This window comes from Mytilus galloprovincialis, chromosome 9 (genome assembly GCF_965363235.1).
Source record: "Mytilus galloprovincialis chromosome 9, xbMytGall1.hap1.1, whole genome shotgun sequence".
NCBI classification, from domain to species: Eukaryota; Metazoa; Mollusca; class Bivalvia; order Mytilida; family Mytilidae; genus Mytilus; species Mytilus galloprovincialis.
In genome coordinates this window covers 50,669,750-50,686,348 of record NC_134846.1, presented here as the reverse complement: position 1 = coordinate 50,686,348, position 16,599 = coordinate 50,669,750, and the positions used below count along the sequence as shown (strand labels likewise).

The 16,599-nt window shown below is 34.3% G+C and overlaps 1 protein-coding gene across 1 annotated transcript; it reads right to left on the bottom strand.

The window, feature by feature from the left end:
• Positions 1-1,804: 1,804 nt before the first annotated feature.
• LOC143045219 (uncharacterized) lies at positions 1,805-16,462 on the bottom strand. The gene is made up of 6 exons (XM_076217572.1): positions 16,279-16,462; positions 14,657-14,813; positions 13,203-13,684; positions 12,750-12,839; positions 3,986-4,089; positions 1,805-1,994 (listed from the first exon to the last, which is right to left on the bottom strand). The coding sequence occupies exons 1-6, from the start codon at positions 16,388-16,390 to the stop codon at positions 1,821-1,823; spliced, it is 1,119 nt and encodes a 372-aa protein (XP_076073687.1). The 5' UTR covers positions 16,391-16,462; the 3' UTR covers positions 1,805-1,820.
• Between the last annotated feature and the right edge of the window lie 137 nt (positions 16,463-16,599).

Below are 16,599 nucleotides of genomic sequence, written 5' to 3'. Positions count from 1 at the left end.
ATCAATCACACAACAGTCCTGCACGAACGTTCATCATGGTACACGTTACAATGTCTTATGTCATGATGCACTACACATGCCAAATACAGAAAACATAGGTCACAGACAGAAATACAAGACATTGGCACTCACATCACATCTTCCTATATCTATATACCTAAACTAAATTGAACGGTACTTGTATTGCAGATCCCTAAAATTGCCTTCAACATAGAACATAAACTCTCGCAACACTGCAAAGTTAAAACCGTCTTTCACAAAAGTTTTAGCAGGATTCTTTGCAACGATTATCTTACCACTGTTAATTGAGAGTCGTGCAGTTGTGTCAATAAATTAAAACGGTAAGATTAGACATCAAAACACTAAAAGCTAGGGTTTACCATTAATTTTAGCCTAACTATGTGATAGTACTATAGTAAACTGATGGAAACACATGATACAGTCATGAAATTGAATAGTTGCAATAGTACGACCAGAACAATAGGAGACAGAGTTGTAAACAAATGAAAGTAATGATACATACTGATTTTTAATCACAATGCACAAATAAGGAACCGTAGTTTTCATTCATTTCATTTATCTAAAATGTAGGTGCTTGCGTTAAACAATGGAAATTAACACTGTATATTTATATAAACGATCAATCTTGTAAATAAATATGTTTAAACTAAAGTTACTTGATATTTTACATAGGTCTGCTTTGAACACATTGATCATGCTAGATCATGAGAAATTAAGGATAAAAATGTAAAGTTGTTGTGTCCTTTTCAACAGGAATGGAAAACATCTACTGCATCATGAGTACATGTTGTTTTGATTGTGTATTTATCTGTGATTCGAATGAAAAGGTATCAGTGGCAACTCGAAACAAAAATGATACTCTACATTCATCATAAGTGATCGCGCTGAAGTACAATGTACATGTAAGTCCATTTTATTTTATTTTCATTCAAAATTCAATAATGAATAATGAAATTTATAGTTTATATTTCAGTATTCAAGTTAGGTGAATAGTGAAATAGATTTTTGTTTTTACTTTTACACTACATGTATACCCCGTAATAATGAATTCTTCATTTTGTTGTCATCTCGAAAATAGTCAAATATAAAGTTTATGAGATATCTTGAAGTAAGAATAAATAGCAAAACGGCTTGCCATACACGTCATCCCTGGCAATACAGTTGTTTGACAAGATTCATTTTGTACGTGAATTGTCAAAAGTGTATCCTACAAGAAAATTACATATTGATTTTATGAAAGTATAATTATACATAGTGAAATTATCCTGAATTTAGAAACTGAATATCAAAGATGCATAATTAATGTATGCATTTAGAATTTACAAATATTGGTTGAGATACGTCGAAAATTCTAAAAGCAGTATGAATACCTCCACATACAAACGATCAAACATTATGACACATCCAATATATTAACACTAGGAACACAAACGGCATGTAAACGCAAAACAAATGCGGTATTTTCTAACAAATAATATCAAATGTATCGGAAAACGAAAATGTCATCCAAACCACAAAAATAAAAAAAAACATGAGTGGTTTCTGGCATTTTGGAAATAGCAAATAGAATACTTAACTATTTGTTACATGTATTCCTATAACGGGACTTTAAACTCATGAATTCGACTGATGCGTGAGTTTAAGTAATTTAAAAGTTCAAAGGAAAATATAATCAAATGCCAGGAAAGTAAGATAAAAGAGGATTAAAATGACCGGCTGTCTGTTTAGTTTTTCTTACAGAACTATGCTATTTGGGCTGCAATTGAAAAAAATAACGAATTGCTAGAAATTCTGATGTTTTACTTCTTTAATATTTGATGCGCAACAGTCTTTGCGGTTGCTGTTATGTCTGTTATTTTCAAGTCTGTGCTAGAATGAAGACGGACGGTTTGTCCGTACAGTGTGTATGTTACAAAATTATTTGTAAAGGAGACACCACCAACTGTTTTAATTGAAGTTGGATCATACTCAACCTGCAAAAAAAAGCAGAAATTGTAAAGCATTAGTCTATATGAAATGAGAAGATATATATATTGTATGATGAGTGCCAATAGGGCAACTCTCTACCAAAGACAAATTGACATAAAACGTAATAAAATGCATTTGTTTCCTCATTTTGATCCGAAAAGGAGGAATATTATATATTTTGCTTTAATAAAAGTTTATCGGGAATTACAAGTTAAACGGGTCTTGCTTATAAAATTCACTTTACTTTCTTTAATAACGGTACAATTAGATAAAAAAATGAAACGAGTGTCAGATAAGGTTAATCATAATTCATCTCATTTGTTTACAAGCTTTGTATGATGTGGAGAAGTATATAGTCACCTTTCAGGCCCAATTTTATTTTCACTTTCAAGCTCTATACTCATGAATCTTATTGCAGAGAAATAAAAAAAAAAAAAAAATGAAGTTTTATTTGGCTCAAAGCAAATTTGACATCGAACAAGTTACCATGTCAACAAATCATGACTTAATTTGCATGTTATGTTAAATTTCGTGATTTCCCTTGTTTTTCATCAAATTTTATAATAAGTATAATATTTTAGATTGAGAAAGTATGTGCACACCTTTATATTTGGTGAGATTATGTCAATAGTTATAATAAACTTCTGTTAAATTATTTTGTAATTTCTTGGCTGCGCAGGATGTTTCCACAACGGAAATAAAGATAGAAAACTGCATAAATTCTGTATTTTTTCATCGTTTTTTGTGAAAACAGTACATAGTATTATAACGTAATTGTGACGTCATAAGATAAAAATCTTTCTGTTTTTCATTTATATTTCTTGACCCGATGCGTTTTTTTAACATTATGTGCCAATTTGAAATGGTTATCTAACATTTTATTTTCTTGGGCCAAAACTAGGCCTTAATGCCGCTACTCCTTTGAAAATTTGAAAAAGATTATTTTTCATCCTCCCGTGATAAAAAACTTTTTCACAACTTAAAAACCTCATCTAAACTAACAACCCCAGTAATTGGATTTTTTTTTATATTTTGTGGTCTTGCTGATAGTATTTGACGATCCAGAAAATTCTATCTGAGGAAATATATACAGATGATCCACCATAAATAGCGTACACCGAATCGACAACGTTGAAAACGCATGAAAATCGTCCAGTAGACAAACTTACAAGACATTTCATTTCTTTGAAAACGAAGTCGATTTGACTACGCAATTAATCAAAAAGTATGTAGCGGTTTTGTAAAGTTAAAGTACAATTACGCAAAAAAGCACTATTTCGCATGCAACAAATCTAAATCTTCGATAAATAACGTCGCAATATCAATTTATTTGTAAAAAGCGGCGACATCCGACATTGGACATCTTGCAAGATATTTACCAGAAGCCGTTGCATTTTATATATAGTGTGTGTGCTGCAAAAATTCGATTTTAATATGGTCTATGTAATACCATGTACTTTTGTAAGCATAATTTACACAAACGGAATATCATTTAATCTTATATTTCAAAACCCATAAATTTTGATAACTTAACATTTTCCAAAATCTGACCATAATGAACACTATTTGTTTTTGCAAAAAAATAGCGTTGGTCGTTACAGGGACGCATACTCAGTAATATCGTAATACTTTATATATAAGCATATCATTCCTTCAAATTTTCGTGGATATAACACTGTTTTGAAGAACACAAACACTCCTGCTAAAGTTATTATGCGTAAAGTCTGTTACACTTGACACGCATATTTTTGACGTTTTGTCAATATGTTGTCCTTGTTTTAGACCATAATAGAATATTTTAAAACAATTTGTAGTTTTTTTTTCGGAATAGTATTTACCTGTCTAGTCTATGGATATAAATTGTATATACATGTAACTTATGCTGTTTATTAGTGTGGACTGGTTGATTACACGGTATTGACGCAATACACCGTGCGTAACGTCAACGTGAACATATTGTATATTTTTTGTTTAAGAATCTTTTATTATTATTTACCTTAGATACGATATGGTTTGTGAGTGTAGTGTTGTATAGAGACCTGAGATATGCTATAGTTTCAATAGCATTCTTTTGACTAGAAATTGTATTTGCTCCACACACTGAAAAAAAGATAATGTTATAATGGTATTACACCATGTCCACTGGATAAACAAAAACACCTCTGCTTATTCGTAGAATCACTGAATATATTTGGAATATATTTCACTTTTGTTTTCTACATTTGGTAATAATTACATTAGATGTATGTTTCATTATAATATGTTATTCTGATTGGCTAACTGCACATCACGTGTTATTCCGTAAGCAGTTGCATTGCTCAATACAACTTTTCATTCATGATGACACGTGCTCCAACAACAAAGTGCACAGGTGAATTAAATAATAAAATATATAAAATTCGTGTTTTCATGATCATAGCTAAAAAATGTAATTATAAGTATTGAATGCTTCTTTTTGTAACTTTATAGGGTTGTAAAAGCGTTGACCGTGCGTACATTTTTAGAATGAAGCGCTTCCGCGCTTCATACAAAATGTACTTCGGTCAACGCTTTTACACCCCAATAAATTTACAAAAAGAAGCATTTAATTCTTAAATAATTTAATTTTGGATGTAACGCGTCTTCTGATTGGCTGACGTTATTTTGCTATCAGCCCATAGACATAATTTAGTCATGTGACCGTGACGTCATCAACGTTTTTTCGTGGTTTTCTACGGATTAAAATGGAATTTAGAATTAAATTATAAGAAATGACTGTAACATTTTTTCTGTCTATTCGAAATAACATAAAATAAAATGTGGTGCACACTGTTAAATAATCCGCTACGCGCGTTATTCAGTGTGCACCAAATTTTTTATGTCATTTCTTCAAAGACAGAAAAAAATATTACAGTCATTCCTTAAAGGTTACGCGGTGTTACTTTATAAAAGATAATTATTATCCAAGACAAAAAGAAATAACTGTTATTAAAATATGTATTATGATTTTCCACTTAAATTATAGATTTTCTAGTGTATCATTATAAATATAAATTTAAAGAGATGTGGCAGTATTGCCAATGCTATAATACACTTAATTTATTATAGGCGGGGGCCTTTTACAAATAATCTCTTTGGCTTTAACGTTGAGGTCAGAAATATCCATCCAACGTGCGTTCTTTGCAGGTTCGCCACAAAGATGAACTAAATATTTATGTGTTCCGTTCACTATTTTACAAGCAAGTATACGTTTGATTTTAACATTGTCTTTGATATGACTATCTGTGGACGATTCAGGTGTCGTAAAATTAGTGTCTCGGAAACGCATGGGTTTTCTGTGTGTCCTTTTAGAACGTCGCACGGGTAAATTATTTCTGATGTGCTTACATCCGGGACCTTGGATAATTCATTTTCGGATGAAACAAGATCATTGCATGGACTATCGTTCTCACTGTGTTCCGAATGTTCATCTGATAGTAAATCGTGTTCTACTGTGAACTGATTGATATTTGTAATAACTGGATCCATGAAATAGTTACACTGATTAGGTTTGCGAACATATGCCGGCTTTAGTCTGTTAATATGGATTGACGGGAAAATTTTAGATGTAGTCTGGTCTTTTAATGTATATAAGTGTGGACTTTCACAATTTTCAACAACATATGGTCCTGCAAATTTGAATTTAAATTTATGTCCTGGACCTGTCGGGTCTTTACTCATGTATACAAAGTCGCCAAGTCTTAATGTTAAGTTATGAACTTTTTGATTAGCGCGTTCCATCATTGCTGTATGCGACTTTAGTGCGTTATCCTTTACTTCATTCCGAATAATATCTAATCTTTCGGAAAATTGTTTAAGATAGTCATGATAATCTTTTGGGATTGATGCTAAATTCAAATCACGAACGTGTCCCGACAAAGGAAATTTAGGACGACTGTCGTAGAGAATTTCAAAAGGTGAATATTTTACACTGTCATTGGCAGTTGAATTTAATGAAAATAAAATAGATGGTACTACATATATCCTCCCAATGTTTTCCCTGTTGAATGTAAGGCGTCATGCGTTCTGCAAACGTTCTATGCGTTCTTTCACACAAACCAAGACAGTGGTGAGTAAAACTCGGTGTGTATTGCTGATTTATCTCCAGTAATCGACACACTTCCTTAATTGCACATGCGGTGGCTTCCGAACCACGGTCACTGATCATAGTATCGCAAACTCCATATTGAGATACAAGTTTAAACAAGACTTCCGCAACTGTCAACGCATCTTTGTTTGGTATAGGCTCTGCAACTAAAAATTTTGTGAACGCATCGACGGTTGTAAATATATAAGATTTTCCTTTTGCTGACACTGGTACAGGTCCGTATTTGTCCATTTGCCAAACCTGAAAAGGCGCTTCAGGTGTCTTAAAAGCGACGATACCTGCTTTTGTTTTAACTTGAGTAACTTTTCGGCTCTGACAATCGTGACAACTTCTAACATAATCCGTCACACTCTGTAATAATTTCGGGAAATAATAATGTTCTTTTAACATGTCCGCTGTATATTGAATGCCACCGTGTCCACCTAACGGTGAGTCATGGTACAATCGAAGAACGGTTTTAATAGCGACTCTGGTAAAGCTAGTTGATACGGAGTGAAAAGTTTTGTCCGTTTACACTTTGCTGTACGAGTACGAAAAAGCAATCCATCCACCATGTCATAATTTGGAGTTTCGAGTAGAAGTTTTCTAGCAGCTTTCTGTGAAGAGGGTAATTTATTCTGTTCAAAATATGATATAAAAGGTCCAAAGTTTGGGTCCCGCACTTGCAGTTTTTGAAAAGTGTCCTTACTAAAATCACCATGTCTAAAAATTTCAATTGAATCAGTGAATTTAACTTGAGTATTGTTCTCACTTGTAGCCGTTTCTGTACTAAGATTAGTTTGGGTTTCGTCACCATCGGTATTTAACGTTGTAAAATTTGAATGATCTTCCTTTTCCGTAGAAATTTCTGTATCCTGATTTTTAGCACTTGTTTTGTGATCGACTGATTCTGACTGATTTTCAGTGTCAATATTTTGAGATGAAGTTTCCGGTATATCACGGTTTCCTGTATCTGCTGTTATATAACGGTCTTCAGAGTCACATTTGTCCGTGAATTGTTGATATTTTATGTAATCTGGTAACTGACTTTTTATTTTGGAAATTGTTTGATCTGCTACATCGTAATCTTCTGTATCAGCGTCATATCCAAAATCTAATTGTTTGTTTTGAAATTGTTTACTGCGCTTAAAATGTTTTAAATTCCTAATGGAGTCGTAACTTTGCATTACGTTGTTAACTTCCGGAAGATTGTGTTCTTGAAAATCAGTACTTTCAGAATCCATAAAATTCGGAAATTTAACACGCTTTCCTTCAAATTGTATATCACCAACATGTTCGGGAACGTACGGAAAAATGGGTCCTCTTGATCAGGACTATCAATACCTTCACAACTAGTCAATCGAGTTGACCGAGATAAAGCGTCTGCAACCTGCATATCTTTTGCCGGTTTATATCTAGTTCAAAATTGAACTGTTGCAATATTGCTACCCAGCGTTCATATATGGCCCCTTTAAGTTGTTTTTGAAATATAGGCCGAAGGGCCTGGTGGTCGCACTCGACAATAAATTTACGACCCCTCAAATACATTGCACAATCTAAAATAGCTGTTACCATCCCTAGTAATTCTAATTTTGTAGGTCCGTACGATCTTTGCCATTTGCTTAATGACTTAGAACCAAAACGAATTACACTGACCTCCTTACTATCGCTAGCTGTCTCCTGATACTGGTACAAATTGTATCCTTTACCTTTAGAACTTATATCCACTGCTAAATAAAACTCAGTATGAAAATTTGGAAATGCTAAGATCGGAGAATTTGTCAATAAAGATTTCAACTTGGTAAATGCATTTTCTTGTTCTGATGTCCAACGAAATTTGGCGTTTTTCCGAAGAAGTTTGGTTAGAGGTTCTATTTCAGCGCTAAAATTTGGAATAAATTTCTTGAACCAGTTCAAAAGACCTAGTGCACGGCGAAGTTCACGTACTGATCGGGGTGACGGATATTCTTGAACTGCTGTAATTCGATCAGGCGGTGGTTGTATATCGTCTTTAGAAATAAGGTGGCCAAGAAACAAACAAGATTTCTGTGCAAAATGACATTTCTTAGGGCCCAATTTTAGGCCAGCGGCTTGTAAACGATTAAATACCTCATGTAAATCACTAAGGTGTTGCTCAAAGGTTTCTGATGTTATCAAAACGTCATCTAAATAACACAGACAAGAATTGAATGTTAACCCATGGAGCACTTTGTCCATTAAAAGTTGAAATGATCCTGGCGATGAACTTAAACCCATTGGTAGGCGGAGAAATTTATATATACCGTAACAAGTGTTGAATGCGGTATATCGTTGGCTGTCTGGAGATATAGGCATCTGAAAAAATCCTGACCTTAAATCGATATGAGTTATGAAATTCGGGGTCCTGTTTGAGAAAGACTCTGTTAAATCCTGTAATTCTGGTAGTCCATAAAAAAACTGCTGAGACTGAGAATTTAAATAACGGAAATCGCAACAAAATCTGAACTGAGAGAGACTGTTTGAAGACTGATTGAAATCGCTATTTTGGCTATTTCGGGACTCCTTGGCTCTTTTTGAAACTAACACTATGGGACTTGTGATGGGTATATCTTCGGTTTCACCAACCGGGGAAATTATTCCTTGTTTTAGCAAATGATCGAGATGATCCCGAAGTACTTGTTTTTTATCTGGGGTAAGGCGATACGATCGCTGATATTTTGGCTTGAAATCCGGTTTTAGTATAATCTTGTGTTGCACTACGTCCGTGAAACCTAAAGCAGGATTTTCATCTGTTACAAATATGTTGTCATGCGATTTTAAAAACCCTTTCAATTGTCCTTGTTCAGACTCAGATAAATGTTTTGGAATATCAAAATAGGAGAAAAATTTTGTCCCACTAAGTTCCCCATCTTCACACTTTTCGGTCGAAAACTGTACATTATTAACCTCTGGATTTTCTCTATTTCCTATACATGTAGCTATTAAATCAGAGTCATTGTCAAGTATCTCAAATTTCGCAACAATCTGACCCCTTGGAATATCAACTATTTCATTTGTAGAATTAAACAGTTTGACAGGCACCAGTTTATCTTTATTTACAGAAACTACCGATTTCGCTGTCAAAACACCTAATTTAAACAAATAATTATGGTTCGTGCATATTCCTTGCATACCATGTAAAATATCATTATGAACTTTGCCCCATACTATCATCTCAGAATTTGGCAAAACTGACAAACGCTTTTAATTTTTCACTTTACAGAAACGGGAACATACGGTCAACTTTGAAAAATCTAGCATTATTTTCTTCGAGACCAAATAGTATGTGCCTAATAATAACGGATGTGATGTTTGTGAAAATACATGTACTAAAATCCAATGTTTTCCTTGTGGAATTTGTATTTTAATTCGTGAAACACCAATAATGTTAACAGAATTAATTAACGAAAGACCGTGCCTGGTGTCCCCCGGGACTGTTCAGTTTCCCGAAAGTCTCTTACAATTAACCGCTGAATGACCAATTTGGTCACACAACTGACATGTGATATCTGAACTGCTAACTCCTTGTCAGTTCCAGTTGCAATAACGTTTAATATGATTTGGCGAATTACAATTGAAACAAAGATTGTTTGTTGCCTGAGGGAGGTAGGTTGCCTGCTGACGACTGTTGGTTGCCTGAGGGGGTTGGTTGCCTGCTGACGACTGTTTGTTGCCTGAGGGGGTAAGTTGCCTGCTGACGACTTTAAGCAAATCGATCGGTACGTCTGTTATGTTTTGTACTTTCATCAGTTTTAGATGCAGTTAAATTTTGGACTGCCTTAGTGAGAGTGTCTATTTGTGACTGTAAGGAGGCGAACTCGGAGTCACGTTTATCACTAGGTTTTTCCTGTTTACTTGCCGCAGCTACTTGTAGCTCAGCCTTCCTATACCCATAAGCTTCGTCCATTTTAGCGGCTGCTAATGCCGATGGACTGTGTCTATGGTGAACGGCTCTTACAAAAAATGCTAGTTGTTCGGGTAACCCTTTAATGAATTTAACTAAAATTTCGTGATCAGGTGTTTTCAATGTATTTGCTTTTTCCACAAGTTGGCAATAAAAATCATCAATTGACTGGCCTGACGATAAAGACATGTTTTCAAAGATTTCACTATCAAGCATAACTGTAGGATTTTGCCAGTCTAAATCAACATATTTATCTTTGAACAAATGTACTATAGCTTCCCATGATGCCTTATTTTCAGACGATAGTGAATTAAACCAGGTTAATGCTGGACCAGTCAAATGTAAATGAAGCGCCGCTATTATGCGGTTGTCGTCCAGTGGTGAAATGTTATGTAGGGTTGCATATGATTCAAACTCAGCAATAAATAATGCATCATTTTCATGGGGATAGCCGCCAAATTTCCGACAGTTTGCTAGTTTTTCCATCGTGTCTGAAATGGCAAGATTTGAATTACATGTTGAAAAGTTTAAAGGTAGTTTTGGGGACGGAGTAAGTAAATAATTAATATCTGGTCCCCGAAGATGATTTATCGACAAAAATTCGTCTGATAGAACAGAGTTTGGTTGTTCAAGTTCAAATTCTAGGGAATCGTCAGAGTACTGGGACAATTGTGATATAGAAACGGGTAAAGGCAGTAGTGGGGTTTCAGGCGACTTAATTGATATCAATCCAAATTCGACCTCACTGTCGTACTCGTCATCAGAAAAATTTGCCGAGAGTTGATTTGAAGTCATTTACAAAATTATGTTACCAACGATCAGGATTACCCTATACATGTAGCGAGTAAATTCTCACATACACATTCATAAGATGCCATTTTAATATAAAGAGCAAAAATCAACAGTAGTGGGTCTATCGAGCTAGAATGATATTACGCTTTTATATGTATACTTCAGTCTAAATGTATTACGCTTTGTTTAATGCCTTGTGTAGCGAGTTAATTCTCACATACACTGAACCACTATACATACAACCATGTTCGTGTATCAATACAAAGAGCAGCGAGATAAATTCTCATATACAAAACTGAAAATCTGCGAAAAACATACCAATCAGTTAGGTAAATGTTTTAATTAAAATCTTTATTAAGCCTTAAACAAAGTCTGAGAAGCCAAAGCTTCGCTAGTGTAGGTGACGGATGAATCCCATCCAAGTACAGAGCGAACGATGTACTATAACTCGTTTGCAGATCGTAGTGCCGCTTTTTGGATGCCAAAATGTCCAAATTGAAATCCGGTGAGTTTTGTCCTCAAAATTCGTTTAAAGTGATGATGTACTTATTCACTTCTAATAACTGCTCATGTAGAATATCGTCCTTCTTTAAGAACTGGTCGGGGTCAGGGTGGTTATGAAACTTGTTCCACCAGTAAATAGAATAAAACGGAACTTGAAGAAAAATAAGTCGCACTGTTGGGAACTTGTGTATAAAGGTGTAGATATCCCGTAAATCCTGGCAAAGATCTGTTACCACTTGAAAATCAGATGATTTCAAAAAAAAATATTTACCAGTCTTGAATGTTAAGTCACAGGTGCCCAACCATATAAAAAGAGTAATGTGTATCTGCCCTAAGTTCTGAAATGTCTTCACAGCTTTTTCTTTCAACCATTGTAAATTCTGTTGTACTGTCGTGCCGGGATGTATCCACCATACAATTTTCCGTTCAGGGTGTTTATCTACAGTCTGATCCTTTAAATACCTTCCCTTACTGTCAGATAAAACGACAGGTATATTTTTCAAAGTTCCCACATTTTCTAACCTCGGACTTAAGTTGGTGAGATTTTTCTCGGCTTTAGAAATAACTTAGACTCATTCGGGTACAAAAATTTCAACAACCAACGGAAATAAAAATTGTCTCTGTGTAAAAACCATGTGCTTGCCGCCTACATGTAGTGTCACGCTTCAGTGCACGCAAATCGATCCTCATGGTAATTCACAAAATTATTTCAGTTACACAGTATAAAATTGAAACAAATTGTCAAAAGCGGTTTACAAAACAAATTAATCCATTTGAAGTCCTCCACCATGAGATGTTCTTGCCTTTTACGGGGACTAAATAACTGGACAAGACATCATTACAAAAACACGTCTTTATTCTCCATAAGCACGTTCATACTAAAGACATCAAAAACAGCATTACGGGTCTGACCTTACACCCTTACCTGGAATAGCCCCGACCTCGAACAGAATTTAACCCTAATACATAACAATACGCAAATCCAACACTTCGTCTGGCGTATTAAATTATAATCCTGGTACCTTTGATAACTATTTACACCACTGGGTCGATGTCACTGCTGGTGGACGTTTCGTCCCCGAGGGTATCACCAGCCCAGTAGTCAACACTTCGGTGTTGACATGAATATCAATAATGTGGTCATTTTTACAAATTTACTGTTAACAAAACTTTCTTATCCCAGGCATAGATTAGACATATTTGGCACAACTTTTTGGAATTTTGGATCCTCAATGCTCTTCAACAATTTACTTGTTTGGCTTAAAAAATATTTTGATATGAGCGTCACTGATGAGTCTTATGTAGACGAAACGCGCCTCTGGCGTACTAAATTATAATCCTGGTACCTTTGATAACTATTTACAAGATAAGAAAGGTAGAAATCTATAGTTTCAACTTAAACTAATTTTCGGACCAGTATATAATGAAATGAAATACCTGATTGTAAAACTTCTTCTTTTGTGTGTTTCTTTATATCAAGTTTTGCACATACTGGGCATGTCTGTACACAACGTTTACCGAAAATATCTGTAAAATGGACAGGAAAATATTTCAAATGTTCTTTTAATCTTAAATTTGACACATTTTAATCATTTTGTCACTAATTGGTTAATAGATTTTCAACATGTGTCTTAAACAACTTGATACAATCATGGGAACAATTAATTGTCTATGAAACCAATAAGTAAAGAATGTCACATTGTCGTATTGTAAATGAACTTATGTATGTATATGATGATTATATATCTAATATTAATTAATTCATTATTGTTTTGTCAAAAAAGGTTTTCGCTACAGAAACAAAAGCAGTCATATAAAAGTAAACTGCCCGCTCTTGAGAAATTATTACATGGTATAGAAATCTAGTATTCTTAACCTAGTATAACTCACGACCAAATGTATTTCCAATCGAATTTCCTACATTCTTGACTCCATCTACGAGTTTGTTTCCAAGATCCGTAAGAGAGCCACCTAGTGAGTCTAGCCCCCCACCAAGCTGGCCGGATAGACCTGTAAATTCGGACCCAAGACCATTCAACAAATCTGTTGTACCACTTCCTAGACCGTTTGCTAGATCAGTTGCGCCAGAAGCCAAGCTGTTACCGAGATCTGCGAATTTATGACCAAGACTTTCAAATCCAGATCCTATCGTATCCAAAGCTTTATTTACGCCATCTTTTAAACCATTGCCAATGTTCTTAGAAACGCTTCCAAGGTCTTTTACAAATTCGCCTGCTTCGCCTCCTAGAAATTTAGTAGTGGATGACAATTGTGATCCAATAGATTTTACAAATTCTCCTGCTGCAAGGACTGGTTTAAGGGCCTCTGTCCCAACAGCTATCAAAATAGCTTCATAAACAGGAGGTGGCTGCCTAAGAGATTGACAAGATATCATAGAATTTGAAAAATACAAAAAATAACAGAAATTTACTTAAAAAAATCAAATACTAGTACATGTATGTCTCATTTACGTGAGTGGAATTTTAACAACATTATATTGTATTTATAAAACAAACCCTTAAAAATATAATTCATCTACTGTATATATTCTACACTCATAGACTAAATAGATGAATCACTAAAAACAAAGCAACCTTACACATAAGTAATTGTAATAAGTTTTTTTAATTTTGAAGAATCAAGTAAACAAACAGTCTAATATTTACCAAAATATTGACCATAAACTCTATACGCATTAAGTTATTTTTTTAAAGTTATAAGTATTATAAGTCATGATAAAGCGTGACGTTTTGTGTGTTTAAAATTATAATTAATTTTAATTCATTCTTCTTAAGGGTCATATATCTTTCCAGTAAACTAACCACAACAACAACCTTTAGATATATACCTCATATAACCAGATTGTAATGAAATTGTGAAAAGACTACGATATATACATGTAATAACTTTAAAAGGAAATATTTTCTTTATCTATTAATGTTTTCGTTGCATTTTATGTTGTTAACAATTCTTTGCGCAATTTTGCGCCTGTCCCAAGTCAGGAGCCTCTGGCCTTTGTTAGTCTTGTAGGATTTTTAATTTTAGTTTATTGTTTATAATTAGGAGTTAATTATGACGTTTATTATTACTGAATTAGTATACATATTTGTTTAGGGGCCAGCTGAAGGACGCCTCTGGGTGCGGGAGTTTCTCGCTACATTGAAGACTCATTGTTGGCCTTCGGCTGTTGTTTGCTCTATGGTCGGGGTTGTTGTCGCTTTGACTCATTCCCCATTTGCATTCTAAATTTGATTCCATGTTTTACAGCGATGATAGGAGCTCGACGTGTTCTAATTTTGTAATATTTAATAACTTTATGTCATGAAATGATAAAACCAACTCACGGGACACACAAGTCTTGATTGCAAGCTTTACAGCTGTCAATAGAGCCGTTGATTTTCACTTCACAAGTCTTGGACAACTGTTTTTGTTGTTCTGCTGTTTTGTTGATTTGTTCTACGATCATTATGAGAATTTCCCGTCTAACTTCAATATCAAGCTCTGAAAAATTAAAACATTTTGTGGTTAAATGGCATTTTACCAGAATGATACATGCTACATGTAATGCGTAAGTTGTATTAATGATTCATTGTGAGCGAGGTAAAAGTAATAACATACCAATGTTATCATACAGTAATCATAGTCACTTCTATACTTGTTTGTGCTGTATTCCTGTCACGTAGTTGGCGTTTGTTTTTGTTGCGCTTCAGTGTTTCTGTGTATTATGTGTTTCCCTCGGTTTAAGTTTGTAACTCGGATTCATTTTCTCTCAATCGATTGATGACTTTCGAACAGCAGCTTTGTACTGTTGCCTTTATTTATATAGACACCTATGTTTTAATGTTGTATTTATATTATGTCATAGATCAAACTTATTCGATTTGTGTATTTTTATTTGTTGTTGTTTAAATGTCTTTTTGATCGTGTTAAACTATTTTAATTTATATTTTATAGTGTGTCTTTTTATGTTTTTTTACACTACTGTCTTGGGTTAGGGCGAACGTGTTTTGAAACACGTTATAACCCGCTGCATTTGTATGCACCTGTCCTAAGTCAGGAGCCTGTTGTTCTGTAGTAGTCGTTTGTTGGAATGGTTTATAGGTGTTTCTTATTTCTCCTTTTTTCATATAGATTTGACCGTTGGTATTTCTGTTTGCTTTACAATACCTATTCGTGTTGGGCTTAAACTTGCGGTTTTGTGTGAGCCAACTATAATTGTTAACTTTTATAAGTTTTGACTTTGAAGGAAAATTGTCTCGTTTTCATTCAATCCACTACTTTTTATTCATAAATACAAGCAACACCGTCCACTCAAACGAACACAAGATAAAGACGAACATAATTCACACAAATACACAAAGGCCTTCAGATTGAACAATGCCACAACAAACCGGAAGCTCCATCAAAAACCGGGCGTAATCTCAGGTTCCCCAGAAGAGTAAGCAATTCCTGCTTCAGATGTGGCAATCGTCGTGTTGATCATCTGCGTATCGTTTTGGTGATATGACTATTAACTACGAGATGTCAAGAGAAAATTGAATATACTCGTCGTCATCAGTGAGACATATATTTTTTTTTCGAAAGGATGACTTTAACTTCATCTCCTTGGTTTAATAGCTTCATTTTACGTGCTAACCTTGTCTTAATAAAGTCGTCATATACATTGTTATTTTACCTACGGACTATCGTTTCGACTAGGAGACTAACTGACTACGTCAAATTTTAAACATCGATATCATAACTGAACCGGGATCAACTAGTTAGAAGTGATGACTAGCAATTTTTAATGTAATAAACCGGGAGTATGTGTTCTTCTCCTGAAGTTGTACGATGTTTTAAATGCACATTTTGAACGATCTCGCTTTTTCATTTCAATCACTGTGAACCAACTTTATATTGTCCTAACATAAGGTATCATGTTATTTATTGTTTGCTCAATTTATAATTTTGAAAAACTTATACATACTTTGTAAGTTCCCATCGTCCAAGTTTGCAAAGTATTGCCTTTTGGCAATACTAGAACAGTTACATTGGAATACAGCAGCAGTTATAACAGCCAAGAATATCAACGACCTCATGTGTACAGTACTAGTATTGTCAGATCAAATGTTGATAGAATATATCAGTAGTGTGGCTCGTGATATACAGTTCTATGTTATGACTTATCTCCAAATCGAATAAATATGTCTCATGTACTATTACATCATAGTAGGAACACATACTTTACGGAATATTTAGTATCAATGTTTGAAAGATTTAAATAAAATGTGTAAACGAGAACTATTAA